The following is a 15861-nucleotide window of genomic DNA, read 5'->3' as shown; positions in this document are numbered from 1 at the left end:
ACACACACACACCTCTGGTATGCAGGAGCAGTCTACCCCGGCCCGTGGGACAGCCTCACATACATGCTCACATGTGTATAAAAACACACACACACACATTTGGGTTAATTAGCCTCCAATTAGCAGAAGCTGTTCATTTTCACACGGAAACTTCAGAGTGTGAGAGGCTGAATCAGGCCTCTGTTTGTGTGTGTGTGTGTGTGTGTGTGTGTGTGTGTGTGTGTGTGTGTGTGTGTGTGTGTGTGTGTGTAGTGAAGTGAGAGCTCTGTGGTTTCACTACCCAGCATGCTTTGGGCCTGCTGGAAACATTCATAGCAGCTCTCTGTTTCTCTTCACACTGACTACACAACGTTAGCCTTCTTCGGCTGAAATGGGCGGAGCCACTGCCATCACATTATGTTCAGTAAGTTACTGATTGGTTAAAAGAAACCAGTCGGGTCGTGGGTTCATCCATCCATTATCTTTTACTGGTGGGGCTCGTGGAGGGCTCGAACCGAAACCAGCTGTCACTGGGCAAGAGGCGGGGCTACACACCTTGGACTGTTCAGCAGCCAATCACAGACACTCACACCTACAGGTGAGGTAAGCAAAGCAGCATGTGTTTGGACTGTGTACGGGGAGAACATGGGTTATTAAGAGTCTCCTCCTTCGTCCACTTCAGACAGCTGAGCGTCTTCAGCGTCATGTGATCAGGCAGTTAAACTTCCCGTCATTAATTAGCACTTAGATGCTTGATGGACTGTCTTGGACACGTGGAAGTCTTAAGATGAAGTTTTTCTTCATGTTGTCAGAAGACGAGTTCTGTGTTTTAGATTTGTTCTGACGGCGGAGTTTAAAAGAGGAGGACGGCTCTCCTCTCTCTTCTGCATGAAAACACACATCCATTATCGCAGCACTAGGTCTGCACGTCATGTGACGTCCCAGCGGGAAACTCAATTATCATAACTTAACCTTCAAACTGGCTGCTTGGCGGAGCGTTTCACAGTCTGAGTTAAACGTGTTTGTGACGGCGCTGCAGGCTGATCCTGAGCTCTCAATCAGCTGGAAGAGGAGAAACTCAGACAGAGAGGAAGGAAGGACGCCCCCCCCCCCCCCGGGAAACACTGGAGCAATCAGAGCAGAAGACCAATCAGAGGAGTCGGATAAACTCAGAAACATTCACAAGGAGCAAACTCTCCCAGAGAAAGATCCTCTGGAATCACTTTTGTCCTCAATAAAGTTCTGCGTACAGACGTGCACACCATTTATCTTTATAATATCAAAGATGGACGCCGCACTATCTCTCTCCTGCCAACATGTCCCGACTCTGCTCAGCCGTCCCATCCAACAAAGACAATAACAGACTCATAATAATCATTTCAAACTGTGATATTTCTGCTAAAAATATTTAACCAACAAAAAGTTATTTCAGCTTCTGCAGCAAAAAAAAACTTTTCAGAGTTTGAAAGTTTTAATTTTTAAATGTTTCTAAAAGTAGAACGTCTCACGACTTGATTTATTCGGCGCCTGTTGAGCAAAGATCTGTAACTTCAGTGAAACACCAGCTGTTTGTTTTGATCGCTCCTACCGGCTTCCGTTGGCGTCCCGTCTCCGAGGACTCTGCTGATCCTCCTGGAGAGCGAGCGGATGACGCTGCTGAACGATGGCGCTCTCGTCCCCGGGTCGCTGCCTGCGCCGGGCTCAGACACGGACCTGAAGTAGGGGAAGACCCTGCGCAGAGACGTTGTTCTGGACTGTTCTGAGGTGGTCTCCGGCGCCGGGCTGGACCTCTGGAGCCCGAGCACCTCTCTGTCGTGGCCTTTTCCCTCAGGAGCGGCCATCTTTGCTGCGCCCGGTGCCAAGCAGGCAGAAGTCCTCCACTTGTACCCGTCCAGCGGGCGCTCAGGAGCCTGCTGGCGGTCCGATCGCTGCCAGCGCTTCCTGTAACGGTGCCAGCTGTGCGAGGCCTCACGTGGACCGTGGCGGCCCTCAGGGGGGCGTCGACTGTCACTCATGCTCTACAACATGCCCACTTCCTCCAGGCAGACGCGGCGAGCAGGGACACGGCAGAAACAGCTGGTACGTGGACAGACGTGCTACACGTCTTCCCTCCGACGACGCTGGGAGAGACGGCTCGTCAGGACGCCGTCATGCGGACGCCTTCCTTCTCTACGAGCTCGGGTCTGTCTTCCTGGGAGGAAGTGAGCGTCTCTGAAGCCGGCCAATCAGGTCTCACCAAACTCTAAATGCAGCAGACTGTGGTTTCCCCTGAACACACTCTGAAACTGAAACCACAGTTTAGTGTGTCAGGTGTCGTGTTAGTTAGTCGTGTTTCCTGCTGCAGGGTTTCACTCCTGATCAGATCTACTCGTTTAAAGTGTTGAAAAGTTATCAAAGAGGAAATTCACTGCTTGTGTTTGTAACCTGCATTTCAACCCCAACACATCTGGTGTCTTTGTAAACTATGGGGTGTTTAAATAAAGTTTAGCAGGTTTGAATAACGCTCAGCTGCACAGACTGACTCTGTTAGTTCCACGAGGAGACGAGGAGAGAGGAGAGAGAGGAGACGAGGAGGAGAGAGGAGGAGAGGAGGAGAGGAGGAGACGAGGAGAGAGGAGGAGAGAGGAGAAGAGGAGACGAGGAGAGGAGGAGAGAGGAGGAGAGAGGAGAGGAGGAGAGGAGGAGAGAGGAGGAGAGGAGGAGAGGAGAGAGGAGGAGAGGAGAGGAAAGGAGAGAGGAGAGGAGGAGAGGAAAGGAAAGGAGAGAGGAGAGGAGGAAAGGAAAGGAGAGAGGAGAAGAGAGGAGGAGAGGAAAGGAAAGGAGAGAGGAGAGGAGGAGAGAGGAGGAAAGGAAAGGAAAGGAGAGAGGAGAGGAGGAGAGAGGAGAGGAGGAGAGAGGAGGAGAGGAGGAGAGAGGAGGAGAGGAAAGGAAAGGAGAGAGGAGAGGAGGAAAGGAAAGGAGAGAGGAGAAGAGAGGAGGAGAGGAAAGGAAAGGAGAGAGGAGAGGAGGAGAGAGGAGGAAAGGAAAGGAAAGGAGAGAGGAGAGGAGGAGAGGAAAGGAGAGAGGAGAGGAGGAGAGGAAAGGAGAGAGGAGAGGAGGAGAGAGGAGGAGAGGAAAGGAAAGAGGAGAGGAGGAGAGAGGAGAGGAGGAAAGGAGAGAGGAGAGGAGCTGACAGCAGGACTCAGTGAGTGCTGATTAATATGGAAACAGGAAGTTTGTCACTTTCCATGTGAGGCTTTGAGCTGTCAATCATCCAGACTGAAAACACTCCTGAAGCCTTTTTACTTCTGACATCCTGCAGCCAACAGAAAGAGTAGAAGAAGGTCAGGATGCATTTCTAGAAGTTTCCCTCACACTCGGACTCACCAGATTATGGATCAAGGATGGTCCGGGTCGGATTAGCTCTGCTGTTCAAGACAAGTTCAGAAAGACGTGACCTCTCCATGACCCTGGAACTTCTTCCCTTGTTTCCTTTCCTTCTACTCTTGGTCTTCATCTTCTGAACCGTTGTGTCCTTCAGTCTTTGTTTTGTCTTCTTCGTCTCGGCTCTTTAAGACACGCTGACCCGGCCGACCCACATGTCACTATTTATTTATTGGATAAGGACTTGGCCGGCGTCCAGCTCCATGCTGCATGTAGGTCAGAGCTTAGATCCGGGGCGAGCTAAGCCGAGGAGTCCAGGACCAGGCCAAGTCCTCCTCAGTCAGCGGGGACTCTGAGCTGAGTCCATCACCATGTCCCAGAATGCAAAGCGACTTCATTCAAAGTGAATTAACTTTCCTTTGGTGGAAAACACAGACGAGCTGAGAGCTGTGTTTTTACTGAACGATCTCCGACTCAGTTTTTAAATGTCGTACTTCAGGTCACATGATCGACACTGCACTTCCTGTAAGGTGAGAAATATGCACCTCGGTGTGGATGGTAAACAAACGCACGCTTTAAGGAAACACGACAAAAAGAGCCGACAGAAGTGAAACCATCCGGAGCTTTCTGTCTGCGTCTCAGCGGCTCCTTCAGTGGAAACAAACTGATTCAGTGAAGAAGATGTAAAGGTTGCTGGTTTGACTCCCCAGAGGACAGGAAGGTGTGAAAACTCATTCACAGCTCTCCGATCAGCTGACGAATGTTTTCAGCCTCTTCACACCTGCAGCTTCACCTGAGAATCCCCCGAGTCCAGACTCAGCAGGTCCAGACTCAGCGAGTCCAGACTCAGCAGGTCCAGACTCGGCGGGTTCGGACTCAGCAGGTCCAGACTCAGCAGGTCCGGACTCAGCGAGTCCAGACTCAGCAGGTCCAGACTCGGCGGGTTCGGACTCAGCAGGTCCAGACTCAGCAGGTTCGGACTCAGCAGGTCCAGACTCAGCGGGTCCGGACTCAGCAGGTTCGGACTCAGCAGGTTCGGACTCAGCAGGTCCAGACTCAGCAGGTCCATCAGCATACTCCCTCTACTCATTCACCTGTGAGACTCGCTCTGACTTCAGCCCTCTATGACATCAGCAGGTGATCTCGAGTCTAATGTGGGTGACAGGTCAGTTCAGGTCCTTGAGTCTGAGACTAAACCTGAATCTGAGACGTTTCCTGGATCAGGAGGGGAAACAAACATTCCTGCGAGGACGGCGAGGGGCGGGGTCATTCAGGTGGAAACTCAAGAGGTGATACACGAGAAAAGACTCTGCTGTTCCATTAGACGCCACTCTGTCCGCTCCATCCTGCCGGAAACCAGGAGCGACCCGGCAGAGGCCGCAGCAGCTAAAAATAAACCAGCGGCCGTAAAGAGAGCCATAAATCAGCAGAGAGAGGAATCCTGGGTAAATCTCACACAAGTCTCAGCGGAGGTCACAGCTCGACCATAGAGTCAGAGAGAGAGAGAGAGAGAGAGAGAGAGAGAGAGAGAGAGAGAGAGAGAGAGAGAGAGAGAGAGAGAGAGAGAGAGTTGATAAAAGATCAACTTCAAGAAGTTTGAACTTCCTGATCTAAACCATCTACAGCTCCACCTTTCACGTCTCCGTTGAAACTTGACGACATTTTTAACGATAAATAAATCGACAATAAAAATGTCAGATATTTGTTTCCCTTTATAGATTCAGCAGAAGAACGCAGCGTTCTGGTTTCTGTTTGTTCTTCTGCTGGCGGAAGAGGGACAGAAAGGTCCTCGAGATGCAACCCTTTAAAGGAGCAGTCTGTAGCTCCGCCCCCCTAGTGTTTAAAATGAGTACTGCAGTCTAAACTCTAATCATCACAGAGAGCTGGCTCCCCCCTCCTCTCACACAGCTCTGCATGTGGTGGACACTGTAGCTTCAGTGTTTAGCCAGCTCTGCATGTGGTGGACACTGTAGCTTCAGTGTTTAGCCAGCTCTGCATGTGGTGGACACTGTAGCTTCAGTGTTTAGCCAGCTCTGCATGTGGTGGACACTGTAGCTTCAGTGTTTAGCCAGCTCTGCATGTGGTGGACACTGTAGCTTCAGTGTTTAGCCAGCTCTGCATGTGGTGGACACTGTAGCTTCAGTGTTTAGCCAGCTCTGCATGTGGTGGACACTGTAGCTTCAGTGTTTAGCCAGCTCTGCATGTGGTGGACACTGTAGCTTCAGTGTTTAGCCAGCTCTGCATGTGGTGGACACTGTAGCTTCAGTGTTTAGCCAGCTCTGCATGTGGTGGACACTGTAGCTTCAGTGTTTAGCCAGCTCTGCATGGGTCTGTAAAGCTTTCTGCGTTCTAACCTCTCTCCATGTTTCATCTCCAACATTGATCCTAGTTTGAGCAGCTTTCTGCTGCTGGAGCTTATTAGAAACATGCAGAGGCTTTTTAGCTCGGGTACAATCACTTCTATCTGAAGCAGGTTACATCAGTGACGGTCTGTTTACCTCCAACACAGTAATATGATAACTCAGCGCTGATATCTGACCTTGTGTAAACAATCAAACCGGTTCAGGGATTAAACTGGACGACGAATCACAAACAGACGTCTCCAGAGTCAGATACTCAAACATGACCGACGTGCAGGAGAAGAGTCAGGTCAGACTTTCAAAATAAAGCCTGCAAAGAGATTCTGTCCACTCGATGAGTTTAAGTAGAACAATAAATGTTTGGTCAGGTCAAATTAGGCGTTATGATCACAGGTATAACGTGATTAAAGGATGGATTGGCGCCCTGCACCGGGGGGGAGGGGCCTCAAGTGTGCGTGCAGTCACTACTTCCCGCTCCCTCCTCCCGTGTTTTTCCACTCGACGTCCTGAAATAGCCGTCAGATTATTTTAGTCCGGAGAATCTGGACTCTCTTGTTTTTGTCTCAGAGGAGGAAGTCCTGTCCCAACGCCCCCCATCCTGTGAGGAACTTTCCACTTCCTCCTAACATCGGCCTCCCATTGTCCCCGAGACCACGACAAACACCTGAACCAGCCCCCACAAAGAGTCCGCTAAGTGAACCACCAGGAGGTGAACTCGGTCCTGATGCTTCTTTTTAAATTTCACTCAGGCTGGACAAACCCACCGGAGACTTCCCGCCCTCTGAGTCATCATGGACGTGTGGTGATGTCCCGTATTGTATCTTAAACATCCAGAATAATCCAGAGTAACATTTAATTATCAGGATGAGAGTCAGGTGACCTGTCACAGCTCCTGCTTCACATTTAAAGAGACAGGACGCCATTAAATCAGCCCGAAGATGAAATTACACAACATATGTTCTCATGTGACTCTGAGCTGTGTGTGTGTGTGTGTGTGTGTGTGTGTGTGTGTGTGTGTGGGGGGGGGGGGTCTGGAGACAACTTTAACAAGCTGTTACACCACGGCCTTTCTCCCTGGATTATTCTGCGTGCACGCTTTCACAGACGGGATTACACCCACCGGGTGCTCTGCAGATTATTACAGCTGGAAGTGATCAGGGACTCAAACACACAGATCAATAACAGCTGATTGGTTCGTCTGATTAAGACTGAGTCCTTCAGATCGCCGACCACTGAGCGATAAGTTCCCCCTGCACGCCGTCTGACAGGAGTCACATTCTCATCACGTCATCAACCAGACCTTGATGACTCCCGTTTTATACGTGACGTTTAAAAATCACAAGTCAGTAAAAATTAATTAATAATATTTTGGGCCTCGATATCGGGCGAAATGTTGCAAACTGCAACGCTGCCGCCAGCCACTAGATGGAGCATTGATGTTTTTTATTATTCTTTATATTTGTCTTCTTATATCTTCATCAGGAGGAAGAACTCACTCACCAGTTCGGTTAGCATACGTTAAAATCACAGATGACTATCGCAGTACACGATCATTTAAAGCTGCCCAGGTGTGACTGAACTACCTGCAGCACACACACACACACACACACACACACACACACACACACACACACACACACACACACACACACACACACACACACACACACACACACACAGCTGTGGAGTTCATCTTTCTCACTCAGCTGGTTTTAAAAGCACGCTTCATTGTTGGATCAGCTCGAGGTATGCGAGTTGTGAGGGCAGCGACGATCTGATGCCAGAGCAGCCGGAGTCCTGCCGGGTGAGATCACCGGCACAAACTGTCTGCTGACATCACACTCTGCCAACACCAACGGGAGAGAGAGAGAGAGGGAGAGAGAGAGAGAGAGAGGGAGAGAGAGAGAGGGAGAGAGAGAGAGAGAGAGAGCAAACATCCTGACACAGAACTGCTCCCACAGATACCAGCGCTGCATTCAGGGAGTGTGGGAACAAAACGCTGCTGCACCTTCTGTGTGTTTTAATTCTACATCGTTTTACAGCAAAGGTTAAAGCGTCAGTCCTCATTGGCTGTTTGCTTTCCTTCTGTTCTTCTCTGTTACAGAGACGGCACATGATGGGCCGAGGCTTCTTCAACATGTTGGCCAACTCGGCAAACGTGTGACCCAGATCCATGCTGAGCAGATCCAGGGTTCAGGACTCACCACCTCTGGTGACCAGGTCAGGTGTGGGTTCAGAGGGATGCTGATGAATGTGTGACTGCAGACAGCAGCCATGAATCACAGAGCGTTTACCCACTTCATTCATTTCCTCCACATGAGGAGGAACCAAAAACACAACCACCTCATCAGCTTTTATTTTAAACTACAGGAACTAAAACCTGTAAGAGGGACACCGGGTCACAGCCAGACTGAGGCCGAGCGGTCCACGCAGAAAGAATGAGTCATTTTACCCAGTTTGTTGTCTGCAGGTCAGTCAGTCTCTCTGACTCAACGCAGGCTGACATGAACACTTTTTATTCTTCATTTATCAGTGATTGAAGCGAGCAGGACGGGAGGACAGGGGGACGGGGGACGGGTTTACACACGTGGATCTCCGTGTGGACCGGACCCTGCATGAGACCCCGGTCACAGTCTAGATAACCACCTGGGAGCAGCTCGGCTCACCTGGAGCGAAGGCGACCACGAGGCGAAGCTCCGGTCACCTCGCAGCCTGCTGGTTGCCTCCACGACCTCGTGTCCGTGGTTGTCATGGTTACCAGACAAATTTGACATCACAATGACCACAAGCTATAGAGACGTGTTTCCATCTTCAACATCTGTTGTTACTATGACAACCACTGACACGTTGGACTCAAAGTCACCAGTTAACAGGGGGGGGGGGTCCTGGAACTAATCTTCCAGGACAGTTCCAAGGACCTGGACCTGAACCAGCTGTTCATCAAACAAAGGTTAAATAATTAAACCAACATCCTTCCTCTTCTGGATCCTCTTAGTCCCTCCTCTTAGACCTTTATGGACCTCTGAGGTCCGAGGACAGTGTTTACATTATTTTCCAGGACTTTTTATCTACCCTAACTGTTTTCCAGGTTTTCCAGGACCTGTCACTCACTTTCTGAAAGCAGTTCATCGCGTGACTTCACTTCAGTAACTTTTTGTGTGATTTATTTTTATTTATTCTCTCACCGTAAACTCGGAGCCATCCCTGCTGCTGAGACACGGTGTCCACCAGGATCCGGTCCACCAGGGGGTCCAGGAGGCTCAGTCCTCCGTGTAGAGACTCCACGTCGCCGGCTGCTGAGTCCGTCTCCATATCCACACGGACTTGTAGTGAAACCCCAGCTAGTCCTGGTAAAGGTGAGCCCTGCAGGAGTGAATAATATCCTTTAAATGTGTGTTGAGTTCTCCACAGAGGCGGTGAAGTTTCAGTTAGCCTCTAGCTGAGGAGGAGGTCCGGGAGCCCGGCTGGCTCTCCCGCATTGTTCCGCTCTCCAAGGTTACTTTAGTGGGTTCAAACTTCACAAAAACCGGTGTCCGGGATTAACGGAGAGCTGCTTGCTTCCCAGCCGCTGAAATATCCACCCAGAAGCGGCTGTTAGGTCCCGTGTGAGCCGCAGAAGTGAGCAGACTCCCGGTGTGGTCGGTCGGCGTGTATCCGGCTCGCTGCCCCTCTCACTGCCACCGCTGCTCACACAGTCCCCTCCACGCCCCGGGCACGAGCCCGCGGGGGCGCGCAGGGTGTCGGGTTCGTAGCTGGACAAGCGGGGGCGCGCACATAAGTGTGAATAATGATAATTAGATTCATCAGTGTATTGCAATTATTACGTTTTTCAAATTCAATATCCATTTAGTTCCTGAGATCGAGTTTTGTTTGTTGTAATGACGCCTCCTCTCCACTAGGGGGAGAAATGAAAGATGCCAGAATAGGCCAACTGCATAAACATTTAGACACAGAGACAGGACAACCAAACAGACAATAGACACATATGAAGGAGACTTTGTCCTGAAAGTTTAGCAGCAGGACTGGAAACATCACTCTGATGGACTGAAGGGGGGGGGGGAGTTCTCCTGCCCCAGTGTTGTCATGAACTTCAGCTCCTTCTGGTAAATATCTCACATCTTTTAAGTTTGCTCATTATATAACACAATTAAAAAATAAGAAGAGGACTTTGCTTTTTTCCCCGCTTTGAAACATGACCTGTTAAACACTTCTGATAATTCAAACCAACTCGACAATGAAATGTCAAAGTGGACGGAGAAGGAAAGTGACGTCAGCTGTTATATCCCACTGTGATCTATAGGTGGCGATCTGCACCGTTCCCGAGCACGCTGAACTTTTGGGTGAAGGTTATTCATGTTCTTTAGATCACTCTGAAACAACTTGTTGTTGTTGTTGTTGTTGTTGTTGTCAGGTAATTTCAGACATAATGGTGATGAATGCTGGTTTGAATCTATGCACGATGTCCCGACAGAACGCAGAGGTTGTAAATTATGAAATCTGTCAGAAAGTGTTTCTGAGCCGCCAATGAGCTCAATGTTCTTTTTATGAACCTTGAACCTGATAAGCTGAAGCAATAAATCTCCTCCCCCTCACCTGACACACCTGAGACAACCTGGACAAAGGTTGTTATTCTGCGTCACTGAGACGAGACGCACTGAAGGACTGACATCAAGATTCACCTTCAGATAAAAACCAGACAGCTGCAGGAGGGAATACCTGGAATACAAGGATACTGGGAATATCTGAACTTCTACCTGAAACTGAATCCACAAACCAGGTGAGAAATTAAACAAAGAGTAAGAGTCAGAATAACTTTCAGTGACAGAAAGTGACTCCAAGCTGTTCGCCTGCTTTGTTTACAGTTTGACTCTGAGGTAAAATGGCGTCCAACATAGAAGAAGATCTGTCTGCAAAACACTCTGAGCACAGATTCAGACCCATCGATGAAGCTGCTCAAGAACTCAAGAAGAAACTTCAGGAAACTCTGGAGCCGGTAAAGAAGAAGTTAAAGGTTTGTGAAGAAGTTAAAGTGAAGTTTGATCAAACAGCAGAACACATTCAGGTCCAGGCCCGACACACAGAGAGGCAGATTAAGGAGCAGTTTAAGAAGCTTCACCAGTTTCTAGAAGAGGAAGAGGAGGCCAGGCTGTGTGCACTGAGGGAGGAAGAGGAGCAGAAGAGTCAGAGGATGAAGGAGGAGATGAAGGCTCTGAGCAGAGAGATAGCAGCTCTTTCACTCACAGTCAGAGACACAGAGGACGAGCTGAGAGCTGCAGACGTCTCATTCCTGAAAAACTACAAGGCTGCAGTGGAAAGAGTCCAGCAGCGCCCCCTGCTGGAGGATCCACAGCTGCCCTCAGGAGCTCTGATAGACCAGGCCAAACACCTGGGCAACCTGAGCTTCAACATCTGGACCAAGATGAAGGACATGGTCTCCTACAGTCCGCTCATTCTGGACCCAAACACTGCTCATTCAAAACTCATCCTGTCTGAAGATCTGACCTGTGTGAGACGAGGAGAGAGACAGCAGCTTCCTGATAATCCAGAGAGGTTTGATTCCTACAGGGCTGTCCTGGGCTCTGAGGGCTTTAACTCAGGGACTCACAGATGGGACGTCCAGGTTGAAGACAATACAGAGTGGGTACTGGGAGTGTTATCAGAGTCTGTAAAGAGGAGGGGAGTCATATGTTCTGGATATTGGTTCCTATGGTTCTATGCTGGTGAATTTGGAGCACGCTGCTCATCACATCTCGTCAGTGATATCACATTGAAGAAGAAGCCTCAGAGGATCAGAGTGAATCTGGACTGTAACAGAGGAAAGCTGTCGTTCTCTGATCCTGATACTAACACACACATACACACCTTCACACACACTTTCACTGACAGGATGTTTCCTTACGTAAGAACTGAGGACAATGGGTCACTGAAGATTTTACCAGAGAAGATCTCTGTGACTGTGGAACACTAACACATGAAGATCTGAAAACAAGGTAGGAAACGTGTTGTTTTCATTTGGACATTTGGTTCGGTAAAGCCTGATCCTGTTTGTGTTTCCACAGCCACCCGTGCCCCATTTGGTAGGCGGCGTGTAAGCTGGATGCCGATGGCCGAGTCAGCTATGTAATAGTGTCACATGATAGCAACTGCTAACCCGCTAATAAATTAAACAAAAGAGAAAAACGCAACACCAACAAAACCAACGGAGAAGAAATCCAGCAGTTCATCTCCTCTGACACTGACATGTGACTCTTTATTACTAAACTTAATCCACCTTTGTTTCAGAGTGTGCCGCGAGGAGGACGTAAACAGACGTATAAACAATGACTATTTAAATACAGCGGGGTTGTGTTGGCTACTGTCACATGGGAATTGACAATTCTTTCGACCAATCGATGGACTGCAGTGTTTAGCTCCACCTTTTAGGGTCGGCTTGATATTCTTGACACCCCAACAAAAAGGTCCCAAAAAGTAGGACGGTATGGATCGGTTATTTGGGAATCTTTCCCGGGGAAAATTGAACTGCTGGATGTCTTCATTGTTGGTTATGTTTGTGTCACGTTTTTCTCCTTTGTTGAATTTATTAGTTAGCGGTGAGCTGTTAGCTGCTGTAATGTGAAGCAATTATGTAGCTATTGGCATCCGGCTTACATGCCGCCTACCAAATAGGGCACATGTGGCTGTGGATATGCAAACAGGATCAGACTTTACCCAACCAAACTGTAATACACTGTACCGATCCGTACCAGACTGCCGTGTGGAAACGGGGCTTTTCCAGGCTTTAGTCGATGTAAACGCCACAAAATGTGTGCCATACCAAAACACACCGAAGTGCTTGGTGGAAACAGGGCTTTACTTACTCAATTATTTAATCTTGCTTCAACTTAAATGTGATAGCAAGGACCATATGATAAATGTTTCAGGTGGCCCAATGAACTGTGGATTAAGCTCGTGTGCTATGCTACATTTTCTGTGTGAGTGCTGGAATGATAGTTTGTCAGACAAAACCAGCATTATTTGAACGGTTCATGTTTGCTACGTTCCCCCAGCTCGTTCATGTGTGTCTCTGAGTGTGTGTGTGTGTGCATAAGCAGATCTGTATCCTGAGGCCAAGACCGACTGCCCGGCTTGGCGATTCAAGAAGAGTCCACCCTATGATGTCTTCCTGGACATCCAGGCCTCATGTCCAGGAATGATGAGCACTATTGTAATGAATATAGAGATAATGAACTGTTCCAAATTGCTGTATGTGTTGATTTTTGTAGAAAGTGTTTTAATTGATTGTGGTGCAGATGTTTTAGAATAAATGTGTTTTAAACAAACAAAAGAAAATTCTGTTGTAGTTTTCTATTGAGTCATTAAAGAAATGTTTACACCTCACTATGTTAACATGGGGGCAACACTTTTCATAGTTGGAAAATAATTTCTAACAATGCATTGATGAGCAAAACTTTAGCATTGATTTTGCATGGTTACTTCCAAGTTTCTGTAACAGTTTTACAGCATTGAAGAAAGATGAAGGTTGCAGCACGACACACACCTTCAGCTCAGGAGAGATTTCCTCTGCAACTGTCAGGAGCTCTTCCATACAGTTGCGCTATTAAACCACCAGGCGGCGACAAAGTAACATAAATATGTCAGCCACATCAATTCAGCAGAAATTCAACAGAGAGGTTAATTCTAACTAAGTTACACGGCTTGATTAATAAAACATTAACAGCATTAATTGCACATGGAACCAGAGACAGTACTGTTTGTGTCGGTCTTTGCCCTGAGAAGCCGGTTCCTCCAATCAGAGGGGAGAAGAAAAAAGTTCTCCATGAGAGGACGATGATAAGAGCTGGCAATGATCAACTTTACTCTCCTCAGGATTTGTCTGTTTCAGATATCAGACGAGGAAAGCTTCTTGTACTTGCTGTTTTAGTGACACTGAAGTGCACTGAAAGGTTACCGTACCATGAGATAAAACAAAAGGTTAAGATAGAGTTAATAAGAGATCTGTAGAATAAAGCCATCAGTGTCTTGCCCACGTTAAAAGTATAATTCAGCCTCTGCAGAGTCACTGCTGGCCCTCTTTGCAGAGTGCATGTGTTCTGGTCATGATTCAAGTTCTTGTCAATAACTGAGTCCAGGTACTTGTGACAGTCAGCATTCTCCACAGGTGTACCTTTGAAGGACACAAATATGATCATTCATGTGTTTGTGCTTCATGAAATGCTTCTTTGCATGAAGTGAAATGTTGATGCAGTTGACCTTTAGGGCCACCGTACACAGCCAATGTAGGCCTCAATAATATTTATAGGATAGGATACATTAGGATTGGATCTCAAAAATCAAATACAACACAGACAATAATTTCCCATGGCCTACATACATGATTAAAAATAATTATTGACCTCTGGTGAGGCTGCAGACGTTTGAAGCACTGGTCACTTTAAAGATAATCATCCTAATCATGTCTGGTTTCATCCTACTGTTGTGTTTAGCTACATCTGTAATGGTTGACATGATCACCCTAATTAGGTCAAGTTTCACTCTATTGTCTTCAACACTAATGCTAATCTGCTCCTCAATAGTTGGGTACTTAATGATAATCACCCAAATCACTCCTGGTTTCACCATATTGTCTTGGACACTTAATGCTAATCACTGCTCCTTTAAGTTGGTGAGCCAATTTACATCCCTGCATTGACTGTTTAACGACTGTACTCACACCTCTGGCACTACCTCAAACACCTCTGTACATGCACATGTAACTAGTTTCTAGAAGGTCAGCACTTTGTTGCTAAGGCTCTTTAACTGTTTACAGGTCTCTTTTAACCAACACATGTTTTTCTCTCCTCACAGGTTATGTACATTATGCTATATAAGTTTTAAGTCTAATTGCTAATGCTAACTGCACAGGTTCAACCTGTAATTATATTTACTCTTAGTCACATAGGGGCTGCAAAATCTTGTTTGGGGGATTATTGTATACAGAAGGGAGTGGGGACAGCGGGTGTGTATTGTAACCAATGTCTTGTATTGTAACTAATGTCTTGTGTCCTGCCTGTCTGTATACTGCTACTGGATGCCTTGAATTTCCCTCGGGATCAATAAAGTATCTATCTATCTATCTATCTATCTATCTATCTATCTATCTATCTAAGTTCACCTTCCAGGTGTCTCTAATTTTCTCATCTCTTTGAATCCTTTTCTCCATGTTTTTGTTTTGTTTTGACATCCAGACTGAAGACCTGACTGAGCTCTTTGAGCAGTCAGAGCTCCACACAGCGATGAAGAGGAACTAAGAACAACAAGTGTGACTTAGAGATTCAACTTCAAACTGTAGAAAGAGAAATGAAACTGTTTTAATGTATGAGAGAATATTGGATGTCTTCAATAAGATTTGGAATTAAGGAAAATTACCAAAAAATTGGAAGCGTGCATTAATATTGCCAATTAATAAACCTGGGAAAGATCCTCATAATTCGGGTAACTACAGACCCATAGCCTTAACATCCCATCTATGTAAATGGATGGAAAAGATATTAGTCAGAAGGCTGAACTTCTTCCTAGAACAAAGAGGATTATATGCATCTTATCAAAGTGGTTTTAGGAAAGGACGATCAACTATGGATGCTATCGTAAAAGTAAACAATGAGATAGAGAAAACATTTAAAATGAAAGAAATTATGAATATAGTATTTTTTGATATTGAAAAAGCTTATGACTATGTGGAGGGAAGGGCTATTAATTAAACTGAACACAATAGGAATTAGAAGCAGGTTTTATAACTGGGTATTAGACTTTCTTTCAGATAGAAGATTTGAAGTAAAAATAGGTTCAGAAGTATCTGAAGAATATGTTATTATAAATGGAATTCCACAAGGTAGTGTTATTAGTCCTGTACTATTTAATGTTATGATTAATGATATCTTTTCAAATCTAGATAGAAGAGTTGGATCAGCGCTATATGCGGATGATGGAGCCATATGGGTCAGAGGACGAGATCCCAAAAATTTGACAGATAGAATTGAAGAATCAATAAGAAAAGTTGAACAATGGTCTTATAAATGGGGCTTTAAGCTTTCAGCAAGTAAATCCTGTCATGTGTTATTTACCAGAAAAAAAGGGATAGACAAAAATACATTTAAGCTATATGGACAGGATATGGAAAGAG

At 46.8% G+C, this 15861-nt stretch overlaps 2 protein-coding genes across 3 annotated transcripts in view; one reads left to right on the top strand and one right to left on the bottom strand.

Moving 5' to 3' along the window:
* LOC306827333 (uncharacterized protein) overlaps positions 1-9548 on the bottom strand; it is a 50951-nt gene extending 41403 nt beyond the window's left edge. The window contains exon 1 of one of the 2 annotated variants that reach the window (XM_079349066.1): positions 8888-9548. In XM_079349066.1, coding sequence (XP_079205192.1) covers positions 8888-9014 — 127 coding nt within the window. In that variant the 5' untranslated portion in view covers positions 9015-9548. Of the gene's footprint in view, positions 1-1567; positions 2399-8887 lie in introns of those variants that run through there. The other variant, XM_079349065.1, reaches the window with a different exon arrangement.
* A 288-nt stretch (positions 9549-9836) lies between these two features.
* Positions 9837-13031, top strand: LOC306827402 (nuclear factor 7, brain-like). The gene is made up of 2 exons (XM_079349191.1): positions 9837-10479; positions 10565-13031. Exon 2 carries the CDS (start codon positions 10582-10584, stop codon positions 11668-11670), a length of 1089 nt encoding a protein of 362 aa, XP_079205317.1. The 5' UTR covers positions 9837-10479; positions 10565-10581; the 3' UTR covers positions 11671-13031.
* Positions 13032-15861: the final 2830 nt, after the last annotated feature.

This window comes from Symphodus melops (assembly GCF_947650265.1).
Source record: "Symphodus melops genome assembly, chromosome: 7".
In the NCBI taxonomy this organism is placed as follows: Eukaryota; Metazoa; Chordata; class Actinopteri; order Labriformes; family Labridae; genus Symphodus; species Symphodus melops.
Note: the sequence above shows the minus strand (reverse complement) of the source record. Positions and strands in the feature narration are given on the sequence as shown.

What these genes read in the sequence shown, in the direction of transcription:
- LOC306827402 (XM_079349191.1), top strand. Translation starts at nt 10,582, where the DNA reads ATGGCGTCCAACATAGAAGAAGATCTGTCTGCAAAACACTCTGAGCAC.